Genomic DNA, 23,040 nt, shown 5'->3' on the forward strand with positions numbered 1-23,040 from the left:
CTCAAGGGGATCCTCCCACCTCAGTCTCCTGAGTGAGTAGCTAGGACCACAGGCACGTGCCACCACACCTGGCTAATGAAAACTAGTTTTTTTTTTTTTTTTTTTTTTTTTGAGAGAGGAGCTGTCACCATGTTGCCCAAGGCTGGTCTCAAACTAGGCTCAAGCAATCCTCCCACCTCGGCCTTCCAAAGTGTTGGGGATTACAGACATGAGCCACTGTGGCAGGCAGGCCTTGAAATGCTTAATAAGTTTTTTTTAAGACAGAGTCTCGCTCTGTTGCCCAGGCTGGAGTGCAATGGCGCAATCTCGGCTCACTGTAACCTCTGCCTACCCGGTTCAAGCGATTCTCCTGCCTTAGTCTCCCAAGTAGCTGGGACTACAGGCATGCACCACCAAACCCAGTTAAGTTTTTGTATTTAGTAGAGATGGGGTTTCACCATGTTGGTCTGGCTGGTCTTGAACTCCTGATCTCAGGTGATCCACTTGCGTGGGCCTCCCAAAGTGCTGGGAATACAGGCCTGAGCCACTGTGCCTGGCACCTGTAACACTTTTCCCTTGAAAACTGCCTTCCCTACATTCCCTTTCCTCACCAACTAACAGAGGAAGAGGCTGGGTTCTTAGGATTAGTGCTAGGCTGGGCCAAGAGCACTCAGAGTACAGGCTGGTTCCGGATCCAGAACGGGTGCTCTGGGATTGTGGGCTGGATCTGAATGAATGGTGGTTAGACAAGAAACGGAGGCCCAGCATGGACACGGGGGTGGTCTGCCCCAGAGCCCCCAGGTTCACCACAGCCGAGCCCCTGGGGACTCAGGGAGATCCCACTGCACTCTAGTAATCCTGCAGTGTCACGGTGAGTGCTATCTACAGTGTGCTGGGGCTGACTGCGCTGGGTGACCCAGACAAATGGGTCCCTGCGCTCGTGGAGACCAGGACCAAGAGAAAGCCGTGTGACCAGAGTCAGATTAGGTGATTCTGGTCACCCCACTGGTATGGACATCACAAGGCTCTTCTGGGGACTGAGGGAGGGGGTTCAAGGGTACTGAACCTACAGCTGGCCCTCAGTGCAATTTCTGGCCCTTCGGGTTTGAAGCCTCGGACCAGGCTGAGACAAGACCCAGATGCCCATCTTGGCTCCTCTGCTGCTGACCACCTGTGTTCTTGGGCAATCACTGTCCCCTTCTGGCCTCCATTTCTCTTGTTGTGGGATCAGATGATATAAAAGGGCTTGGTCAGCTGTAACAGAGGCAGAGGCCTGGAGGCAATGAGCACAGCAATTTCAGGATTCTTCAAGGCTTTCTTTCCTACCAGCCTCCCAGTCACGCCTCTCACCTGCCCAGAGTTCAGCCCTAATTAGTGTTGAGCATCTCAGTGGGAACTCCTGGTCCAGGCAGGAGTGCCCTGGGGCCTCAAAGCCTAGTCCAAGGGTAAACGGAGGAAGGACTATCCTCATCCCTGCCACCAAAGGGTGAGGCAGGAATACAGGGCGCCTAGGGCGCCTAGGGCCCCCGCTGCACACCGAAGATGGTTGGAGCCTGGGGGGAAGGTGTAGTAAAGAGAGAGGAGGCCACTCTAGTCAGCAGATGTGAGGGAAATGCCCACTGCGGGTCACACGTCTTGGACGTGTCGGAAGCCTCTACTCTTGGCGCAAGCCCCCCAACACTGTCGGGGCTTGGAAGGAGTTCTCCAAATTCCCTTATTCCAGGAAAAAATATTCCAGAATCCCCTGTCTGTTCCCAGTCCAAACTTGGGATACCGAGGCTCCTGGGGTCCAACCCCAGCCTCTCGCTCCCCCTTTTCTGCGCCCTTCCCCTTCCCGTCCCCACCCCATACCACCCTCTTCCGAACGGACCTCCCGCGGTGCCCCCTGCGGGACTGAACCTCAGTGCCGCCCCCTCCCGGGCAGCCCCACGACCCGCCCTCTCGGGCCCCGGCGGGGGGCACGACCCCGGGCTCCCGGGACCCTCTCCTCGCGGGACCAGACCTCGCCCTCCGCCGGGCCAGGGGGAGGCGGGGAGGGGCCGCAGGCAGCGCCGCTCCCGCCCCGCGGCCGCTCCCGCCCCGCTTCTTCCCTCCCCGCCGGCCTGCGCCCCGCCCGCCGCCCGGCCGGCCCCTCCCGCGCCGCTCCCGCCGCCCGCTCTCGGCGCCCGCTCGGCCTCCGCCGCCCAAACTTTTCTCCGGGCGCGCATCCCCGGCGGCCGCCCCCGGCATGGGCGCCGTGCCGCAGGGGGCCTGACCCGCCGCCCGCTCCGCCCCCGCCTGCCATGGCGGCCCGCGCGCCCCCCGCCGCACCTGCGGCCGAGGAGCCGGGGAACCCGGGCGGCCCCCCGCGCAGGAAGAAGTCCCGCTCCGGCGCGTCCGGCCTCCGCCGCGCCTTCAGCTGGCTGCGGGGCAAGCGGCGCAAGAAGAAGGCGGCGGGGGCCGAGGGCGCCGAACCGGCCGCCCCCCGGGCCAAGAAGGCGGAGGACAAGGCCAAGAGGGCCAAGGGCAAAGGCCGAGGTAAGGCGGTCGGCACCTGGGCTGAGCGCGGGGGGGCGCCGAGGGTGCGGCCGCGGGGGCTCTGCCGGGGGTCCGCGCGCGGCGTGTTGGAGGGGGGTGACCCCCAGGAACTGGTGCTGGGGAGCTAAGAGGCCAGGGCTGAGTCCGAGCACCTCCACCCTGCGCTGCCTTCCGCACTTTCCAGACCCAGTCTTGCCTTGCTCTGAGGGGAAGGGACCCCCGGCCGGGCCAGGGATCCCCTGGCAGAGCAGGAAGTGCTGGCAGCCCGACTCCAGGGCGGTGAGGCGATTCCCCCTCCCCCAGGCTCACCCAGGTTCTGCCCTCTGCTGAGTCAGGGGGTCAGAGACTCAACGCTGGCCTGTGGCCAATGGGAGAGACAGGTGGCCTTGGGTCTCTGGTGGGGACCCTCTGGGTCTGGAAGGTCAACCGCACTCACAAAGAGTTTCAGCTCCAGCTGGATCTGGATTTCCAGCCCCACAAAGGACCCCGCATGGAGCGCAGTGTGCCCTGCCTTAGCTTCTTAACAGTGCTGGCTTTTCCCACCTAGGCCAGTTTCCTCACGCTCACCTGGGCCAGGCCACAAACATCAACTCCTGGGGTAGTGAGCTCTCAAGGTGAACCAACCCGCCCCTCACCATCACTCCTTCTTCCAGCCCTGGAGAAACATGCCAGTGTCAGAAGTGTGCTTACAGATGGGGGAAACTGAGGCCCAAGCTCAATGGAGAGGCTGTACCTGGGCTGGGGTGGGTACTTAAAATTCAACAGCTAGTTCTCAGTCTTTCTGAATTTGAGCCCCTGGGCTCCTCCTCTGGCCTTAATGGGCAGCCTGAAAGGCGGGGTAGCCGACCTGGCCCATCCCTGCTGGGGTCACTTTCCGCTCCTTTCTTGGGCCTTCCCTCATTTCCCTGTTTCTATCTTCCTTTTGGTGGGGAGGGCTTGAGTCTTTGCAAGCGGGTGGAGCTCCCTTGGGGTTTGCCGTCCTGGGAAGTCCACCTTTCCTAGACTGCTGCTGCAGTGCTGGAGGTGAGGAAATGGCCGGGTGTGCGGGCCCATCCCATTCTGCCTGTGTTTATCCTCCCAGTGTCCTTTAACCACCTCTTCTGGGAGAGTTAGAAGGAACACTTTAGGGGTCAGGAAGAGGGTGGAAAGCCTCTTGTGTGATTGTATCCGGCCTGATCTTCCTTTTGGATAGGGGCCCCGCTTCCCTGCGGCACAGCCACAAATAGAAGTGAGGGTGCTGAGGCTGGGGTGACTGGGCCAAACCCTGAGGGAGGATTGGATTTGGGTGAGAGATGTTTCCAAAGGCTCTGCAGTCCCAACAGGACATGGAGTCTGTCCCAGGGCTGCCCCACTGGGATTCAGTCTGAAGTCATCCCCATCTCATTCAAGAGGGCATTGCAGCAGGATGGATTGTGGTCAGACTGTCAGAATTGGCAGGCAGAAGCCTAGTGGACCTTTTTCCTCTGGGAGACCAGCCTGGGAGGCAGGGGGCTGGAAAAGCTGAGCCTGTAGGTCACTGCTCCAACAACCTGGGTTTGGGGTCATTGGGTCAGTGGCCAGGCCTCCCTCTCGCCTTGTGTTTAGTATCAGGTAGCTCTGGGCTTTCTGGGCAGAATGTTGGCCTGATTTGAGCCCACGTGCATGGGCAACACCTCCTTGCCCCTGGCTGTTGTTTCCCCAGGTCTGGAGGTGGCCCCGGGTATGACTGGAGGAAGTCCTGTTCCCTTTTACTCCAGCCTCCTATTATTGCAATTGTTTCCTTGTCACCTGCCTGGCCCAACTTCTTTTCTGTTTATTAAGAGAAATAAATCTGATCCCTCTAATCTCCACTGGCAACGCTGGCCAGGAAGGGGAAGCCTGCAGAAGGCTTAACTCTTTCACGGAAAATGTTCAGAATGGAGATTGGGAGAGGCGGGGAGGAGGGATACACAGGAGATTCCTAGGAGGTCAGGGATTTTTCTGGGGAAGGCATTATTTCCTCCATTCTAATCTCTGGCTCAAAGACCTACAAGAGGCAGGTCTTGATTCCTCTAATCTGACTCTCCTACTATAAGATGGAAAAACTGAGCTTATCATGGAGTTTTACCAGTCTTCCATGATTCCCTTGCTGACCTCACTACCCTGCACGAGACTTAGAAGAAGAGAGGAAGTCTGACATTTATTGATTAGTCTGAATATGTCAAGATCTCACTTGCCGATGAAAAAATTGAGGCTCAGGGACAGTGAGTGACTGATTTGACCAAACTGGGATTTAAACTCAAATCATCTGCCTCAAAAATGGGGACTGTTTTCATGACTCTCCCAAGGACATAGAACAGCAGGTAAGACTGGAAGATCTTCTCATTCAACTCACTTTACAGATGGGAAATGGCCCAGAGAGAAGTGAGGGAACTTGATAGAGTGGGGAGAGTATCAGAGTCAGGCCGATGAGAGTTTAAATCCTGGCTCAGCTACTATCAAGCCCCATGATGTAGGATGAGCAACTTCTCTGTGGGCTCCCTGACTCCACCACTGTCTTGTGGGGAAGAAAGGGGGAATCCTCTGGCTGGACATTGCCTTGATGGGGCTGTGACCTTTCTGTCTCACCCAGATTCTCACAAGAGAGCATATTAAAATTATATTAAAGCCTGGGTGTGGTGGCTCACGCCTCTAATCCTAGTATTTTGGGAGACCAAGGCGGGCAGATTGCCTGAGCTCAGGAGTTTGAGACCAGCCTGGGCAACACGGTGAAACCCCATCTGTACTAAAATACAAAAAATTAGCCGGGCGTGGCAGCGTGCACCTGTACTCCCAGCTACCCGGAAGGCTGAGGCAGAAGAATTGCTTGAACCCGGGAGGCGGAGGTTGCAGTGAGCCAAGATTGCACCACTGCACTCCAGCCTGGGCAACAGAGCGAGACTCCAAAAAAAAAGAAAGAAAATTATATTAAAGAGAAGTCACCATAGAAATGCAAGGGGTTGCTATGACTATGTTATAAGTTTAGTCACCTGAGCTCTAAGGACCCAGTCTGGAAGGAATGGGCTCTGGGCCTAAGAACAACTTTGCTTGGCTGGGCGCAGTGGCTCTCGCCTGTAATCTCAGCAGTTTGGGAGTTCAAGGTGGGTGGATCACGAGGTCGGGAGCTCGAGACCAGCCTGACCAACATGGTGAAACCTTGTCTTTACTAAAAATACAAAAATTAGCCAGGCGTAGTGGCGTGTGCCTGTAATCTCAGCTACTCAGGAGGCTGAGGCAGGAGAATCGCCTGAACCCGGGAGGCGGAAGTTGCAGTGAGGTGAGATTGCACCACTGCACTCCAGCCAGGCAACAGAGTGAGACTAGGTCTCAAAAAAAAAAAAAAAAAAAAAAAAAGGACTACTCTGCTGCCCTGGTCTGCCCCTCTCAAGCTACAAGATGCTGGCAGGTTATTCTCCCCTCCAAGCCTCAGTTTCCTTATCTGTAAAATAGGGATAATAAATCTTGGCTTTATAGGGGCCTTTCCAGGATCAAATAACCTAACAGACATGCAACTGCGTTGTGAACTGTGGAGCATGGTGCAGCTGGCAGCAGGTTTCTGCTGTTGTTATGCTGCTGAGGACTTGGGCATTAGTTAAGTTCACCGTGATCCATGTTTGGAAAACAGCCCGTGATGATGATGATGATTGAGGGGGATTCATAGAGGGTAGAGTCTCACCCTTGTCCCACAGGAGGACTCAGACATAAGAAAAAGTTCAAAAAAAAAACCAAAAACAAACAGGAATCCATATCTTCCAGAAATATCACCTGGACTCTAGACAAGTGTGTGGGTAGGAAGTGTTTCTGGGACAGATGCCAGGACTGGAGCCCAGCAGATAATCAGGGGAGGCTTTCTGGAGGAGGCAAGCAGCCTATGGAAGGAGGGCAGGGTCCTGGCTAATCTGAATGGGAAGAGAAGTAACAGGAAGGCTGCTATGTGCTATATATACCCTAGACAGGCATTTTCATCAAAGTCTTCCTATGTCCTTACAGCAACCTGGGAGGTGGACAGTTATTACCATTTGTAGGTGAGAAAAAAGGGGTGAGAATAAGTAGCCCAAGGTCACTCAGCTTCATTTATTTGAAGAAGACATATTCTTTACTCTGTAGTGTCAGGCACTGTTCAAGGTGATGCGAATGCCGGAGGACCAGACGGGCAAGGTCCCCATCTATGTGGAAGTGAGGTTCACAGTGTTACAATGACGGAGCCACTCAGTCTGCCTCCAGAGGCCACGCTCTACAAAGAAAATTATACGATGATGGCTGTGTTTCTGACTCTGGAGGGGGGGTGACCTCTCTAGAGTCTTAGACAAAACCAGTTTTGGGGAAAGGGGTATATAGTCCTCTTGAGGGTTTCTCTTGTGCAGTGGGCAGCGGCTGAGGGGTGGGAGTGGGCATGGCTCTGATACTGAGAATTTGAGAGCCACCCTGCCAGACCTAGCTGACTTAGCCCTATGTTAACTCCAGTCAGTTCACTGTGGCCTCTCCAAGTTCCCTCTGGCCACTCAGGGAGGACGGTCCTTTCATGGCGTGGAGTTGTGGAGAGAACCCTCAGTTTGAGTTCTGCTCTGTTGTATGACCTTGGGTAAGTCCTGCCCCTCTTTGGACCAGACATGCCCTGTCTTAACAAAGATAGTTTTTTGTTTATTTGTTTGTTCATTTGTTTTTGTGAGACGGAGTCTCGCTCTGTTGCCCAGGCTGGAGTGCAGTGGCAAGATCGCGGCTCATTGCAACCTCTGCCTCCCAGGTTCAAGTGATTCTTCTGCTTCAGCCTGGGACCACAGGTGCGTGCCACCATGCCTGGCTAATTTTTGTATTTTTAGTAGAGACAGGGTTTCACCATATTGGCCAGGCTGGTCTCGAACTCCTGACCTTGTGATCCGCCCGCCTTGGCATCCCAAAGTGCTGGGATTGCAGGCGTGAGCTACCGCATCTGGCTGACAAAGTTGGGGTTTAATGGCCTCTGAGACTCTTGCTAGTTCTAGGATTCTGTGGGTTTGAGAATGGGCTGAGGGAGTAAGCCTGTAGGGGCTGGGGGCTAGGCATGGGGATGGGAGCTGTGTCCCTGTGTCCAGGAAAGGAGAGCTGACCTCCAGCCAGCCAGATAAGACACTGAGACCCAGTGGCCTGGATGTAATAGGAAGGTGGGTAAGGTGGCCGGTGCAATGGCTCACACCTGTAATCCCAGCACTTTGGGAGGCTGAGGCGGGTGGATCACTTGAGGTCAGGAGTTCAAAAACAGCCTAGCCAACATGGCGAAACCCCGTCTCTACTAAAAATACAAAAATTATGGCCGGGCACAGTGGCTCACACCTGTAATCCCAGTGCTTTGGGGGGCCGAGGCGGGCAGGGATCACCTAATGTCAGGAGTTCGAGACTAGCCTGGCCAACATGGCAAAACCCCATCTGTACTAAAAATGCAAAAATTAGCTGGGTATGGTGACACGCACCTGTATTCCCAGCTACTCGGGAGGCTGAGGCAGGAGAATAGCTTGAACCCAGGAGGCGGAGGTTGCAGTGAGCTGTGATCATGCCATTGCACTTCAGCCTGGGCAACAAGAGCAAAAAGCTCCATCTCAAAACAAAAAACAAAAATTAGCTGGGCGTAGTGGCTGGCGCCTTTGGGAGGCTGAGACAGGAGAATCACTTGAACCCAAGAGGCAGAGGCTGCAGTGAGCTGAGATCACACCACTGTACTCCAGCCTGGGCAACAGGAGTTCAACTGGGTGACAGTTTCATTCAAAACTCAAAAGGAAGGTGGGTAAGAAGAGTCCATTATGAACAATGTCATTTCTGTCTGCTGAGGAAGGGGCCTAGATAGTTCCAAAGCAAAGTGAGAGTCAGGTCTCTGGGGTCGTGGGCACCTTGCACTTCTGAGGTCAGGCTGGTGTCTGTTTGCCCATCAGTCAACACTCCATGTGTTTTGCCCTTCTGTGTCAGTGCCCGTGCTGCTTCTCCTGCCTGGGATATGCTCCCCTTCACTTTGCTATCCAGTGAACTCCTATTCAGCCCTCAGGGCCTGGTGTCAGTGTCATCTCTGCAATACTCCCAGGGGAAGTTATTGTCCCCAGACCCTAGAGCAAGGTGCTTAGGAGAGTTGGGGTTGGGCAATATATGCTTTTCCAGCCACTTTCTTCTTGGGTAAAGGGCACCTCAGTGTCCTTACCTGGGGCCTGGACCAATGTAATAGGGGCTGAGTTCCCTCTGCTATGGGATACCTCCGATAGGGGAGTGGTTTCCCCAGAGGAGTTTGGGGTTTCTCAGGAATGTGACATTTTGGCTTCCCAGAAATGTGAAAAACAAAGAGTGTGACAGGGTGGCTGCTGTGTCTCCCTCGGACCCCTGTGAGAGGATAGACATTGTTTTCTTAGAGTCCAGACGGGAGAGGGAGCCTCACTCACTTATTTCACAAATATTTCCTAAGTGTTATATACCAGGCACTGCCCTAGGGATGAATAAGAGACAAAGTCCTGGGCCTCATGAACCTCACAACGAGTGTGTGTGTAGGGGGAAAAATATGCCGAACAAGTAATTAAGGGTTAAAAAGTGTGATAAGAGGAAGCACAGCAATCTCTAAGGGAGGTCAATGATGGCTTCCCCAGGGAGGTGGCACTTGAGCTAAAATGGAAGGATGAAAGGAAGCTGGGATTGAAGGGTTTGTGGCACTGGCGTCAGGCAAGGCACATGCTAGGGGCTTGGGACCAGCTGGCTATCTGGGGTTCCATGGGATCCAGGGATTGCTGTACCTCACTATTTTGAATACCCAAAGGGCAAAGACTGGGTTGACAGACACCCTGGCCAGCACAAGGCCTGGCTAAGTGGCCTTGGGTGATAGGTAATGCTCCAGTATGGGCCCCCAGAGATGGGCATCTCTGGATCCTAGACTCTCAGAGCTCATGGCCCGAGATGTCATAGGGAGCCCAGATGGGGCAGCTGAGGCCCAGAGGAGGAAGTGACTTGCTCAAGTTCACATGGCCATCTAGTGTCAGAGGCAGAAGAAAAGCTCACACTGTCAGGCCTTCAGCTTCCTCACTCCTTTGTTCAGACTTCAAATGGAAAATCCCGTCCCAGAGAGGTGCCTCTGCCAGGGGTGGGAAGAGCTGAGAAGGAAGCAAGGCCAAGGGAGTCTCCCCTGCCCTCCCCTCAACATCTTCAGGGGCTCCTTCCAGCTGTCTCGCCCTCACCCTTCTCTTGGAAATTCCCCTTGGGCCTGAAAGGGGCTCTCAGTCAGTGTGCTCTCTCCACACTGTACCCTCCCTGCAGTCCCTGAAGCATGGCTCCTAGCCAGGGTTGAACTGTGGTGGCCAAGCCCTGTGACCCCAGAAATCTGCATTCTCTTGTCAGCAGAGGGCAGAGTGAGAGCCTCCCCTCAGCACCTGCTCCTTGGAAATCTCTCTCTCTCCAGACCCTCAAAGCTGTTTCAGCTGCTCATGGCCTGTCACATGTTAAAGAAAACGAATAAGAGGGAGCATTGTATGTTATTTGGGCCACAGTGAACATGGCGGGGTTAGAGGAACAGGGACACACACCTTCCTTGTGCAGACCCCAAGGCCACCTCCAGCCCGTTGGCAGACTTGGGGAAGTCAGCCAAGTTCCTGCAGCTTCCTCGGGCAGAAGGAGTGAAATCTCTGTCCGCCTCCCCCATCGTTAGTTATACCCCACTGTACTCTATGCCCTTGTATTCTACTGTCCTGAGGGGCTGATTCATTAAAGGACTGTCAGCCCACTCACAGGGTGCCCAACTCTGTGCTTGGCATGGAAGGGGCGATAGAGACAGCTCAGCCCACAAAGGATTTAAACCCTGAATCTTGCAGCAAAGTGCGTGATTCCCAGGAGGCTCCTGGTGCGGAGAATACTAAGTGAGGCCTCCTGTCTGCTTAGGACACCCCGTCCTCCAAGTCTAGCCAAGTGAGGTCTTCCCCAGCATTTTCTTTTTTATTTTTTGAGACGGAGTTTCGCTCTTGTTTCCCAGGCTGGAGTGCAGTGGTGCAATCTCTGCTCACTGCAACCTCCACCTCCTGGGTTCAAGCGATTCTCCTGCCTGAGCCTCCCGAGTAGCTGGGATTACGGGCACCTGCCACCATGCCCAGCTAATTTTTGTATTTTTTTCTTTTTTTTTTTTTTTTTTTGAGACAGAGTCTCGCTCTGTCGCCCAGGCTGGAGTGCAGTGGTGCGATCTCGGCTTACTGCAAGCTCTGTCTCCCGGGTGCATGCCATTCTCCTGCCTCAGCCTCCCGAGTAGCTTGGACCACAGGTGCCTGCCACCATGGCCAGCTAATTTTTTGTGTTTTTAGTAGAGACGGGGTGTCACTGTGTTAGTCAAGATGATCTCGATCTCCTGACCTCGTGATCTGCCCACCTCGGCCTCCCAAAGTGCTGGGATTACAGGCGTGAGCCACCGCGCCCGGCTTAATTTTTGTATTTTTAGTAGAGATGGGGTTTCACCATGTTGGCCAGGCTGGTCTTAAACTGCTGACCTTGTGATCTGCCCGTCTCAGCCTTCCAAAGTGCTGGGATTATAGGCATGAGCCACTGCGCCCGGCCCCTTTTATTTATTTATTTTTTTGAGACACTCTCGCTGTGTCACCCATGCTGGAGTGCAGTAGTGTGATATCGGCTCACTGCAACTTGCGACTCCCAGGTTCAAGCAATTCTCCTGCATCAGCCTCCCAAGTAGCCAGGACAACAGGCACCGCCACCATGCCCGGCTAATTTTGTATTTTTAGTAGAGATGGGGTTTCACCATGTTGGTCAGGCTGATCTTGAACTCCAGACCTCAGGTGATCCGCCCGCCTCTGCCTCCCAAAGTGCTGGGATTACAGGTGTGAGCCACTGTGCCCAGCCTTCCCCACCATTTTCTAAGAGGGTCACGAGGCATTCCAGCTCATTCTTGTGGTTCCTGGAGTTCTGGTCCATATGTCTTCCATACCACCTACTTCTTCCCACCAGTCCTAGCCTAGCCTCTCCTGTGTTCTTGGCAGTGGGCAGTACTCCTCCCACAGGATCCTGGAGCTAGCACTGACTGCAGTGAAAGTATTTATGCGCTATCATCACTACCTCCGTCAGTATGCAAGCGTCACCGTTGCTACTACAGCTAATCTACAAGCCCCACCATCTCCACCTCCACCAGTTTCTATTAAATACATAGGTGCACCTACTATGTGCTGAGCCTGGGGTTACTAAGAGGAGTCAGACAATCCCTGCTCTTGAGGAAACTGTTCTGGTTGGAAAGGCAGATACTGAAACTCTTGTCTGAAGGCAAGTGCCGGGATGGTGAACATGGGGTACAGGGGAGCCCTAGGGTGTGATCAGTACTGTATCAGAAGGCAGCACTAATGTCTGTGGGGCCTTCAGTAAGGAAGCACTGAGCTGGGGGAAGAAGGGGTACAAGGAAGACTTCATGGAGGAGCAGCATGTAGAGCAGGGCATTGAGAAGGAAAAGGCACCTTTCAGGAAGAGGGGATGGCAGATGTGAAGGCCTGGAGTTGTGTGCTGGAGGGTGACAAGCAGTTTTGTGTGGTGGTAGCTCTGAGAAGGAGGAGATTCTCATCTCAGAGATGAGGTCCGAGATGAGGCTGAACTGGTAGTGGGGGCAGCTCCTCCCAGGCTTCCTGTGAAGGCCAAGGTACCTGCCACACTTCAGACATCCTTTGAGCCTCTTCACATACCTGTCCTCACTTAATTCATGCCAAGAAATTTAGACTTTACCCTGGGGTATTCCCTCTGTGCCCCCGTACTAACCGTCCTTTTTATGGGCTCCAGTTTCCCTATCTATATAAATTCAGGGAATTGGCTAGCAGATAGCTTTGACACTAGAACCGTTTTCTCTGTGCAGAGTACACACAGCTTGGTACACATTGTATGCTCAATGAATATTTTCTATGGGTGAATAACTTGCCAGCCTTTCAAGGACTGCACTGTTATCAACCTGAGACTCTAGCAAGAAAAGGGCCTCAGAGAGAGTTGGGTTTAGCTTTGACTCTCCCATTTTGCAGGGAGGGAAGAGGGTGTGCTGGAGCCATAAGAGGCAGCACAGTGTAGTGGAGGGGCTTGTTCCAGTGGCAGGAAGGATAAGCCATGTGGGGCCTACAATGGAGGGCTCTAGACTTCCAGCCCAGTGCTCTCTCTGCTGTACCATGCTGCCTCTAGTTGGAGAGACAGGGCAGAAGTTATGGTAAAGAAGAGTCATAGCCCAGGCAGTGGGGCCCTGGGCAGGTCCCTCAGCACAAGGACACCTGTGATGAGGACACAGAGGTGGGGCCCCGGGCCTGGGCCCCAGGCCCCAGATGAAAGAAGGCTTTTCATCTCTCTGTTTTTAATTTTTCACTCTGTCGCCCAGGCTGGAGTGCAGTGGCGTAATCTTGGCTCACCGAAACCTCTGCCTCCCAGGTTCAAGCAATCCTTCCACCTCAGCCTCCCAAGTAGCTGGGATTACAAGCATGAGCCACCATGCCTGGCTAATTTTTTGTGTTTTTAGCAGAGATGAAGTTTCACCATGTTGGCCAGGCTAGTCTCAAACTCCTGACCTGAAGTGATCTGCCTGCCTTGGCTTCCCAAAGTGCTGGGATTACAGGTGTGAGCCACAACACCTGGCCTTTTTAAAGAAAAACACCCCCCCCCCACACACACACACATATTTTGAGACAGAGTCTTGCTCTATCTCCCAGGCTGGAGTGCAGTGGTGTGATCTTGGCTCACTGCAACCTCCACCTCCTGGGTTCAAGCGATTTTCCTGCCTCAGCCTTCTGAGTAGGTGGGATTACAGGTGTGCGCCACCATGCCTGGCTAATTTTTGTATTTTTAGTAGAGATGGGGTTTCACCGTGTTGGCCAGGCTGGTTAAAAAAATATTTAACAGGCCGGGTGGGGTGCTCACACCTGTAATCCCAGCACTTTGGGAGGCCGAAGCAGGCAGATCACCTGAGGTCAGGAGTTCGAGACCAGCCTGACCAACATGGTGAAACCCCATCTGTACTAAAATTACAAAAATTAGCTGGGCGTGGTGGCGCGCGCCTGTAGTCCCAGCTACTTGGGAGGCTGAGGCAGGAGAATCGCTTGAACCCGGCAGGCGGAGGTTGCAGTGAGCCGAGATCGTGCCACTGCATTCCAGCCTGGGCGAGAGTGAGACTTGGTCTAAAAAAAAAAAAAAGACCTACCTTACACAATTGTCTTGTGGATAAAATGAAGTAATGCACGAAAGCGGTTAGCACAGAGCCTGGCACATAGTAAACACTAAGTAAAAGGGTGCTACTATTTTGAACACTGTAACTACAGAAATACAGTCAGCTTGATACATTTGTACACACAGGCACGTGACACTCATGGGGAGGTGGCTCGTGGATTCTAACTGCAGCAGGGCTCCGGATCGGCGTTCTCCCAGCTCCATTGCTCTCCTCAGAGCGGTAGCCTTTGGGCTGAGAGAGCGGGCAACCCACCTGCCCCACCTGGACTGGCCCGGCTTTCCCTTGTGCGCCCTAGGCTGGGCGGCTCAGCAGGTCTCCCAGGTCCCGGGAGGGCGGAGCCAACGGGATGCGCGCCAGGCCCCGCCCCTCCTCCGGTGCCGCCCCCTGTCTGGCCATTGGCCGCAGAGCTCGGGGGCGTGGTCGCGCTGGGGCTGGGGGCGCCCGCGGTGCCCGCCCGCGAGTCTCGCTGCCTCCCTCCCGGGGCTGCGGGCCCGGCGGCCGGGCTGGCTGGGCCGCGCTTGGGTTCCCGCGCCGGCTCCCGCGCCCGCCATGGGCAACTCACACCACAAGAGGAAGGCCCCCAGCGGTCCCCGGGTCCGCAGCTTCTGGCGGTTCGGGCGGTCGGCGAAGAGGCCGGCAGGTAGGGGCCGGGGTGGGGGCGGGGCAGGCAGGGAGAAGGGTCCCTGCTGCGGCCGTCGCCACCGCCGCTGCCCTCTCCCGGGGCCTAGAGTGAGTGTGGGGGGTTCGGGAATCCCCGCGCAGACCCCACCCCTCACAGGCACACGGAGACACACGTACACGGTAATACCCACCGGCGGGCACACGTACATGTTCGCAGTTTATACAGTCACACGCACAACACCCACTCAGATGTACGGACACGCAGACACAGGATCACATACACCATCACACCCACACCCTCGTACCATCGCAGTAGGACGCACAGAGCCTGAGACACAGGTACATGTATACCTATACATGCGGTTTACACAGCCACACGAGCTACACCCACGCGCAGATCCAGACACATAGGCACAGTCGTTCACACACATCGGTCATGTGGGTACAGTTGCCCAGCGTCTTAGGCACACAGATGTACACACAGATTCGTAACTGCACAACCAACCGGACTCGCACTCAGGCTCACAGCAGACCCTAAGGCACTCGAACACACACGCTTATTCCCCAGATCTTAGCCCCCAACAGGCTGAAGGCTGAAAGTTTGTAGGAGGGAGGGGAGACAAAGGTGGAAGGGAGAAGCTGGAAACCCGGGGCTGGAGGCTCGGGACCGCCTCCATCTGGCGCGATCGGGAGTCGGACTGGTTTTCTTGGCTCCCTCCCTGCCCCCACCCGCGCCACCGCGATTTCTCCCCGCCTCCCCCGCCCCCCGTCCCCGCGGTCCCCGAGGTCGCCGCCGCATCTCCCCCTTTCAATGCAGCCACCCAGCTGGAACGCAGCCCTTGCCGGCTGCTGCGGGATCCCTCCGCGGGTCACATTCCAGGCTCCAAGGGGGAGGGGAGGGAATGGGGAAGGCCTCCAACCCCAGGAGATGGGATTCCTGTTTCCCCCAAGTGCGGCAGTTCAGGCTATCCCCGAGGGGTGCTGAAGGAGGGGCTATCGAGAGTGCCTAGTTTTCTTACTGGTGAATCCAGAGATGGGGGAAGGGCAGGGTGATGGTTCCATTCCCCTCTCCCCAAGATAGAGGGTCTTCAACATAGGCAGGCACCTGAGGGATACCTGTTGGTCTGGGGGAGTGAGGAAATCCCAGAAGAGGTGGGGTGAAGGGGACCCTGCTGTGGTGGGAGAATCTAGGGGTGTATTCCCAGGATGGCCCACATTCCTAGAGATTCTGAACCAGAGCTTGATGATCTCATCGCTCCATGGAGGGGGTGGTGGAAAGAGCCTGGGCTGGGAAGTGGGAGACCTCTCCTCTCAATGAGGCTCTGGAATAGGCCCTGGTGACCTTGAGCAGATTCCTTTCACTTCTCTTGATCACCCTGGCTCCTACAGGAGCCCTGTCTATGAAATCAGGGGCCCTAGGTGATTTCTTGGGACCTTTACCATTCTGGCTATCCATTTCCTGGATGAAGAGACTGAGGTCCAGGAAAGAGGGACTTGTCCAAGGTCATTTGCCTATGGTGGTTTGAGGTAGTAATGTAATCAAAATGACAATAAGAAAACGGTTAACTAAGTTCAGTTAGGCTCTTTGAGGATTTCTCAGAAGGTAGAATCTCTAGGACCTTCCAGCACTCTCCCTGCCCCAGCAGTCCTGAAAGTCCTGACTGCCTACCTGTCTCATAGAATCTGCACTGAGGGGGCAGGACTGGGGCTCTTCATCTGTCCTCTGATGGTCGCTCCGATCTGATGGTTTCCTAGGAACTAACTGTGGGCCCAGACTTGTGACCATTTGTGATGGAGGAGAGAGAAGATAAGAAGGCTGTGTTTATAGTCTCTTGCCTACTGGCCCTTGAGGAAGTGGCCTGGGGCTTCCAGGAACACTTGTGAGCTTCTAGCTCTTGCTGAAACTCATGGCTCAACTCAGGCTTTAAGGCGTTCTGAAAAAAATTAGAAAGCAATGTCAAGACAACACAGAAATTAAGTGTGGGGGCTAGGAAATATTCTAGGCTATCTATCAAAAGCCTTCTGGGTTGGGGTCAGCTTTAGAAAACTGAGGAGATGGCTGGGCGCGGTGGCTCAAGCCTGTAATCCCAGCACTTTGGGAGGCCGAGACGGGCGGATCACGAGGTCAGGAGATCGAGACCATCCTGGTTAACCTGGTGAAACCCCGTCTCTACTAAAAAATACAAAAAACTAGCCAGGCGAGGTGGTGGGCGCCTGTAATCCCAGCTACTCGGGAGGCTGAGGCAGGAGAATGGCGTAAACCCGGGACGCGGAGCTTGCAGTGAGCCGAGATCTGGCCACTGCACTCCAGCCCGGGGGACAGAGCGAGACTCCGTCTCAAAAAAAAAAAAAAAAAAAAAAAAAAAGAAAAGAAAACTGAGGAGATGGTCCTAATTGGTATTTGAAGTAACCACAGGATTGAAATTAGTCCTAAATTGTTGGTTAAATGAGATAACCAGGGATTTGTTTCAGCTGTGGGGTATGGTTGTGAGCAAAGGCATGGAGTTGAGGTCAGGTGAGGTGGCGCATGCCTGTAATCCCAGCATTTTGGGAGGCTGAGGTGGGAGGATCACTTGAACCCAGGAGTTCGAGAGTAGCTTGGGGCAACATGACGAGACCCCCCCCATTTCTACAAGAAATAAAACATTATCTGGGCATGGTGGCACATGTGCCTTTGGTCCCAGTAGTTTGAGAGGCTGAGGTGAGGGGATTATGTGAGCCTGGGAGGTCAAAGCTGCAGTGAACCGATCGTGCCACTGCACTCCTGTCTGGGTGACAGAGACCCTGTCTCAAAAAAAAAAAAAAAGAATGGGCTGGATGCTCACACCTGTAATCCCAGCACTTTAGGAGGTTGAGGTGGGTGGATCACCTGAGGTCAGGAGTTTGAGACCAGCCCAGCCAATATGGTGAAACCCTGTCTCTACTAAAAATACAAAAACTAGCCAGGCATGGTGGCAGGCACCTGTAATCTCAGCTACTTGGGAGGCTGAGGCAGGAGAATCGCTTGAACCCAGGAGGTGAAGGTTGCAGCGAGCCGAGATTGTGCCACTGCACTCCAGCCTGGGTGACAAGAACACGACTCCATTTCAAAAACAAAAAACAAATGGAGTTGAGACTGAACATGGAGGTGGGAGGGAAAAGTAGCCGAGGGTCCTTTTCTTGAGGTTCCATTGGGAATGTAGACCTCAGTACCTTTGGTTTTACTTGTGCTGAGGATCCTAAGTCATCCTCAGCGTCAGCCTCTGCTGTGACAGGCCCAGGTGGGGACTGGAGCTTGAGTATAAGTACTCAAGTGCCAGTATAAGTAATCATTTCATTAGTCTGTGAGAGAAGGAGGGAGAGAGTACAAGGCAGGGAGAGAGGTCTGGAGTCTGCAGGCCATAGGGAGCCAGTGAAGGTGTTTGAGCAAGGGGGAGGAGTCTACAAAAATGGGGTGTTAGGAAGATGGCTCTAGGGTGGGGGCAGGTGCAGGCAGGACAGGTTGAGGGGTGGGGTGGTGAGAGTGGAGGCTGAGAGACTGTTGCAGTAATCCAGGGGAGAGGTGATGAGGTGAGGGCTGGGGACAGGGTGCGGGCTGTGGGAGTGGAGAGGAGTGGCAGCTACAGAGAGAGACTTCGGAGGAAGTGACTGAATTGATAAGACTTGGGATTAACCAGATGTTGAGAGTAAGGGCCAGAGGGAGCTGTGCTTGAGGCTGCTTGGCTGGGAGATGGTAGCAAAGATAAAAATAAGGCCCTATGCTGTCCCTTTACATCAGTTAGTTCATTTGTCCTTTGTCCTCCAACAGTCCCACAAGCGACAGGCTATTCTCCCATTTTAGAGATGAGGAGGCTGGAGTTCAGAGAAGTGAAGTCACTTTCTCAAGGCCACAGCAAGGAGATGGCTGAATCTGGATTCAAACTCAAGCCTGTCACATTACAAAGCCTGTGCCCTTCATCCGTTTAGGAATAGAAGGGTGTCATCTTATGATGGAGGTGCCTGCGCGTCCTCTGGGCAGAGAAAGCCTGCAGCCCCCAGGGATTTGGACTATGTAGAGAGGACTAGTGGAGGAAGCACTGTGGGGAGGGTTATGGGTCGAGGACTAAGCATTAAAGCCTCCAAGCGCTTAGAGAGGGAGCAAGTGGGAAGGGGAAATCAAGACTCAAGGAAGGGTTGATCCCTCGGATCAAATGCCCTTGGAAGGTAGAGAAGGGTGAAGGTGTATGAGGTGAGGCCTCCTGACTGCTGGAAAGACACTGTAACCTGCCAGGAGTGTTTGGTCTTGGCATTCAGGGATCCACCCAACTCTCCCCTCCAAAGGCTAGCTGGGCACTTGGTTCTGGGCGGGTTGGGGAATAGTGGTGGGTGTGAATTGGTAGCCTAGGAAGACCTGCCCTCTTCCTGTTCCCACGCATTGCACGGTCAAGCTTACACACGTGGCACTCCTTCTGGTTGGATTTATTGTTCCCATCGTGCACATGGGGAGACTGAGTGAAGGGACTGCTGGAGTCAGAACATCTGGAATTCTTTTCATCCCTCCCCTTGCCTGTAGACCTGGAGGTTTAACTTCTTGGAGTCTGGGGTCTTTGGTAGGTTCCACAGCTGGAGAAGGCTCCCTCCTCCATTCCCCCCATGTCTCCTCCCCTTTCTTGTGGGGAGACTTGTGACCAACTGCTTGGGTGACTTGCTTGTGGGAGCCCTGGGCTTCCAGATAAGAGGCTGGTCCAGCTCTCTTTGATCTGAGGGATCTGAGATAAGCAGAATCTCCTTGCTGCCCCAGGCCCCAACTCAAAGCAGGGAACCACTGACCCCCCATCCTTCTAGGGGCAGAGTCATCCATGGTGAGAGCTCTTTGGAGATCATCTCTCCAACCCCCACCACATCTCAGATGAAGAAACTGAGGCCCAGAAAAGCACAGTGCCTGGCTCAGGATCATGTTGCAATTAAGGGGAAATGCAAGCTCCAACCTGGGACTCCTCACTTCAGGGCAGTGAGATCTGGTCTGGGCCTGGAATTCCCTTCCCTCCCAAACTGAGGGGTTAGGGCTGCCAGATGGAGGGGTATCACTGAGGAGAGATAGGGAGCTGATGTCAAGTGTTCCTTATCAGACCTTATCTTAATGGCCCTTAACCCTACTTGAGATTTGAAGAGAGCTAGAGTAGAGGGGAGAGGAGGCTGCTGGTGGCATGGGAAGAACATGAGTCAGAGTTGGGCTCACATCCTGCCTTTGCCATTACTGGCAGTGTGACCTTGGGCAAGTCTCTGACCCTTGGGGTCAGGGTTTACACTAGATTGTGTGGCTTTCTTTAAGGTTCCCAGGCACTCTGTGAGGTGGGTATTAGTCCCACATTACAGATGAGGGGACTGAGGCCCAGAGAGGCCAATTCATTCATCCAAGGCCTGGAATCCAGACCTCCTGATTCCCGCTCTTTCTTCTCCCTACTCTGTGGTGGCTGCCTCTGGCATCCATAAGATGGGGATAATCATGCCTTGAAGGAACTAAGGAAAGGGCTATGGAAAGTTAGAATTGTGCCTTGGCTGAAAGGGATTATTATGTCATTGCTGGGAGCAAATACTGCCCAGAAACTCATTAGGACATTTATTAATATTATTGTAGCTAATTCCTCCGTGCACTACTGCCTGTTCCCCCAGGGCACCCCGTGGGATGGGCTCCTCCCCTCCCTGCTCTGGGTACTCCCTGCCCCCCATTATTTACCTTAGAACCGGCCTGTCAGCTCTGTCCCTGCTGGGGTGGGGCTGGACACCAAGGGAAGGAAGGAGGGGGATTCCCGCACAGGTGGGGTACAGTGCCCCCACTTTCTTTGGGCAGGGATTGAGGTCGTGCCCCCACCCCTCAACCTCCCTTACCCATTAACTTTCTCAGACTTAGGATCACTAAGGTTGTTGGAGTGAGACCCAGGTTCAACCACTCCCTGGTTGGATGACCTTGAGCAAGTTAGTCACTTTCCCTTGAGCCTCCTGGTGCTCATTTGTAAAAAGGAAACTACTGCCTTTTAACTTTCTTGTTAGGTGTTCTGCGATACAGTAAAAGAGAAAGTGTTTTGAGAACCATAAAGTGCCTCCACCTGAAAGTTTGTTATGCTCGTTTTCCTTTGTCTTGCCTCTTTGGGAATAAAATCTACAAACATTCTGGTTTCTGCTTCTGCTTCTAGAATGTGTAACGGCGGGGGGGCAGGGGCCCTTCATTTGTCCACCTGTACAGTGAGGGGTTGAGGCTAGGGGCCTCTGAACACCCAGGATTCTGGCTCATGGGCTGGCCAGGGACAGTTCGGACAGGAGTAGGGAGTTGGGGGCTGGGTTGGCTTTGGAGGGTTCAGCCTCCTGAGCAAGGCCACCTGGACAGCTGTGCCCTCCCCCCTCATTCCTCTCCCCTGAGTCAGGCCTGCCTGGCTGTGGGCGCGCCACCACCCCCGCCCCTTGCTCTGGAATGGGGCAGGTTGAGGCCTCACCCCATGGAGGATGTTGCCAAGAAAGTGTGTGCGCATGTGCATGGCCTTGGGAGGCAGGGGCTCCCTCCCCATTCTGCCCTTTCCCTAGGCTTTGGAAAGCCCCTGAGTAGGGGCTACACACACCTGTTTTTCTGTACACACAGCCCCTTGGCAGGCCGTGTGTGGGTCTGTGCAGTCGCTCACGGGTGAGGAAGGCAGGGACTAGGGTGGCTTAGGTGTGCTTTATGGGTGTTTATTATTGTTTGTTTGAGATGGAGTCTTACTCTGTCACCCAGGCTGGAGTGCAATGGCGTGGTCTTGGCTCACTGTAACCTTCGCCTCCCGGGTTCAAGCAATTCTCCCGCCTCAGCCTCCTGAGTAGCTGGGATTTCAGGAGCTTGACACCACACCTGGCTAATTTTTGTATTTTTAGTAGAGTCGGGGTTTCACTATGTTGGTCAGGCTGGTCTTGAACTCCTAACCTCGTGATCCGCCCGCCTTGGCCTCCCAAAGTGCTGGAATTACAGGTGTGAGCCACGGTGTCCGGCCATGTGGGTGTGGTTTTGAGAGTGCCCACCTGTGCAGGGCACCCGGCTAATTTTTTTTTTTTTTCAAGATGGAGTCTTGCTCTGTCACCTAAGCTGGAGTGCAGTGGCATGATCTAAGCTCACTGCAACCTCTGCCTCCCGGGTTCAGTGGGACGCTGCCTGCTGCCCGAGTCTCTGCCCTGGTAAACTGTCTGAGTTGAGGAGCCCGCAAGTGTGCTTCCCGGTGTGCCCTGTGTGCTGGGGACGTGGCCACCAGAAGCAGTGTCTTCTCAGATCCAGGAAGCCTCCTCCCCCAGGCAGGTTGGGGATGGAGGTGCGGTATGGGGTGCTTCCCTCATGGCCTCAGCCCTAGGCTGCACCTCTGGATTGCCAGGGCAGAAAGCCCTGGAACAAGGACTCTAAGTGTGGCTGTGGGCAAGGTCTTTCCACTCTCTGGACCTCAGTTTCTTTGTGAAGTACCCTTCCCAGTCACCTGAGACTCAGGTTGTTGAGCCCCTCCCCAACCAAGCCACAGGTGTATAGATCTGGGGTGACTCCGAGAGGCTGCGGGCTCTGACTTGGGTGGGGAGGGGGAGGGGTGTTGCTGGGGCAACCAGATGTTATCGAATGTAAGCCCTTGGATTTCTGGGAATTTGCAGCTGTGGCCCTGACTGCCAGCTGTGGGCTTGGGACCTTGATGAGCTGATGTTCCTCTATCCCTGTCTTGACAGGAACTCAGCCCTTAGTTTCCCTGCTTAGAGGGTAGCTGAGGATGACTGTCCGGTGTGGTGAAAGGCTCCAGTTTTAGAGCCAGCCAGAGTTTGGGAAGTCACCTAGCTCTCTGAGCCTCATAGGCCCATGATCAATTACTAGGAAAGTACCTTCCAGTACCTGCCTCGAAGAACTTTTGTAAGACCCATGAGGACAGAGACTGCATTTTGCCTTTCACCAGGACCTGGCATGGTGCCTGGCATGAATTAATCACCCTGCAAATGTCGGTCTACTGGTCTTTTCTGTTTGTGTGAGACTGATAAGAAGGGTGGGTGGATCTGGCCTAAGAGGGGAATAGTGGGGACAGTAGGTGGTCAAGAAACCTCCAATTTGTAGAGTGCCATGACCCTTTTTCAGAGGGGAGATCAGGTTTGTAGCTGGCACAGTGAACAGAACATGACTTTTGGATTCAAGTTGTTTTGAGAATACTGATTTGCCATTTATACCGTGGAGGCCAGAGAGGGCAGCTTTATAATGCTTGCTCCCTCTGGTCTCCATTCCCTCTTCTATAAAATAGGAATAAAAGTGCCTACTTCTTAGGATTGTTGTTTAGATCTCATTGATTTGTTGATGTGACGATTCAGCTCCACAAATGTTTGTTCTCTGGAGAGTAAGACCTCAGCTTGTACTTGAGTAGTCTCAGAGGCCAGTGCTAGGGTGGCAGCAAATGGGGAAGGGACTGCAGGGGGGTTGTGTTGCTTGGGAGCCTCTGTGAATTTTTAGTTCCCTAGAGACTCAGAGAGAAAGGTGCTATGACAGAGGGGTGTCCTTAGGCACGGCTGGTGGGATACTGCACAGATACATATATATAGTTCACAGATTCTCTTTCACAGTCTCTGCTGTGCTTTTTAGAGTTACCAGGGGAATCTTTTTTTTTTTTTAAGTTTTATTTTTATATATTTACTTTTTTTTTTAGAGACAGGGACTTACTCTGTTGCCCAGGCTGTAGTGCAGTGGCACAATTATAGCTCACTGTAACCTCGAACTCCTGGGCTTAAGCCCAGCCTCCCAGGAAACCTTT

The 23,040-nt window shown here is 54.0% G+C and overlaps 1 protein-coding gene across 1 annotated transcript in view; it reads left to right on the forward strand.

Moving 5' to 3' along the window:
* Positions 1 to 2,136: 2,136 nt before the first annotated feature.
* KIAA1522 (KIAA1522 ortholog) overlaps positions 2,137 to 23,040 on the forward strand; it is a 34,509-nt gene continuing 13,605 nt past the window's right edge. The window contains exon 1 of the mRNA XM_050794702.1: positions 2,137 to 2,496. Coding sequence (XP_050650659.1) covers positions 2,262 to 2,496 — 235 coding nt within the window. The 5' untranslated portion in view covers positions 2,137 to 2,261. The remainder of the gene's footprint in view (positions 2,497 to 23,040) is intronic.

This window comes from Macaca thibetana, chromosome 1 (assembly GCF_024542745.1).
Source record: "Macaca thibetana thibetana isolate TM-01 chromosome 1, ASM2454274v1, whole genome shotgun sequence".
Lineage (NCBI taxonomy): Eukaryota > Metazoa > Chordata > Mammalia > Primates > Cercopithecidae > Macaca > Macaca thibetana.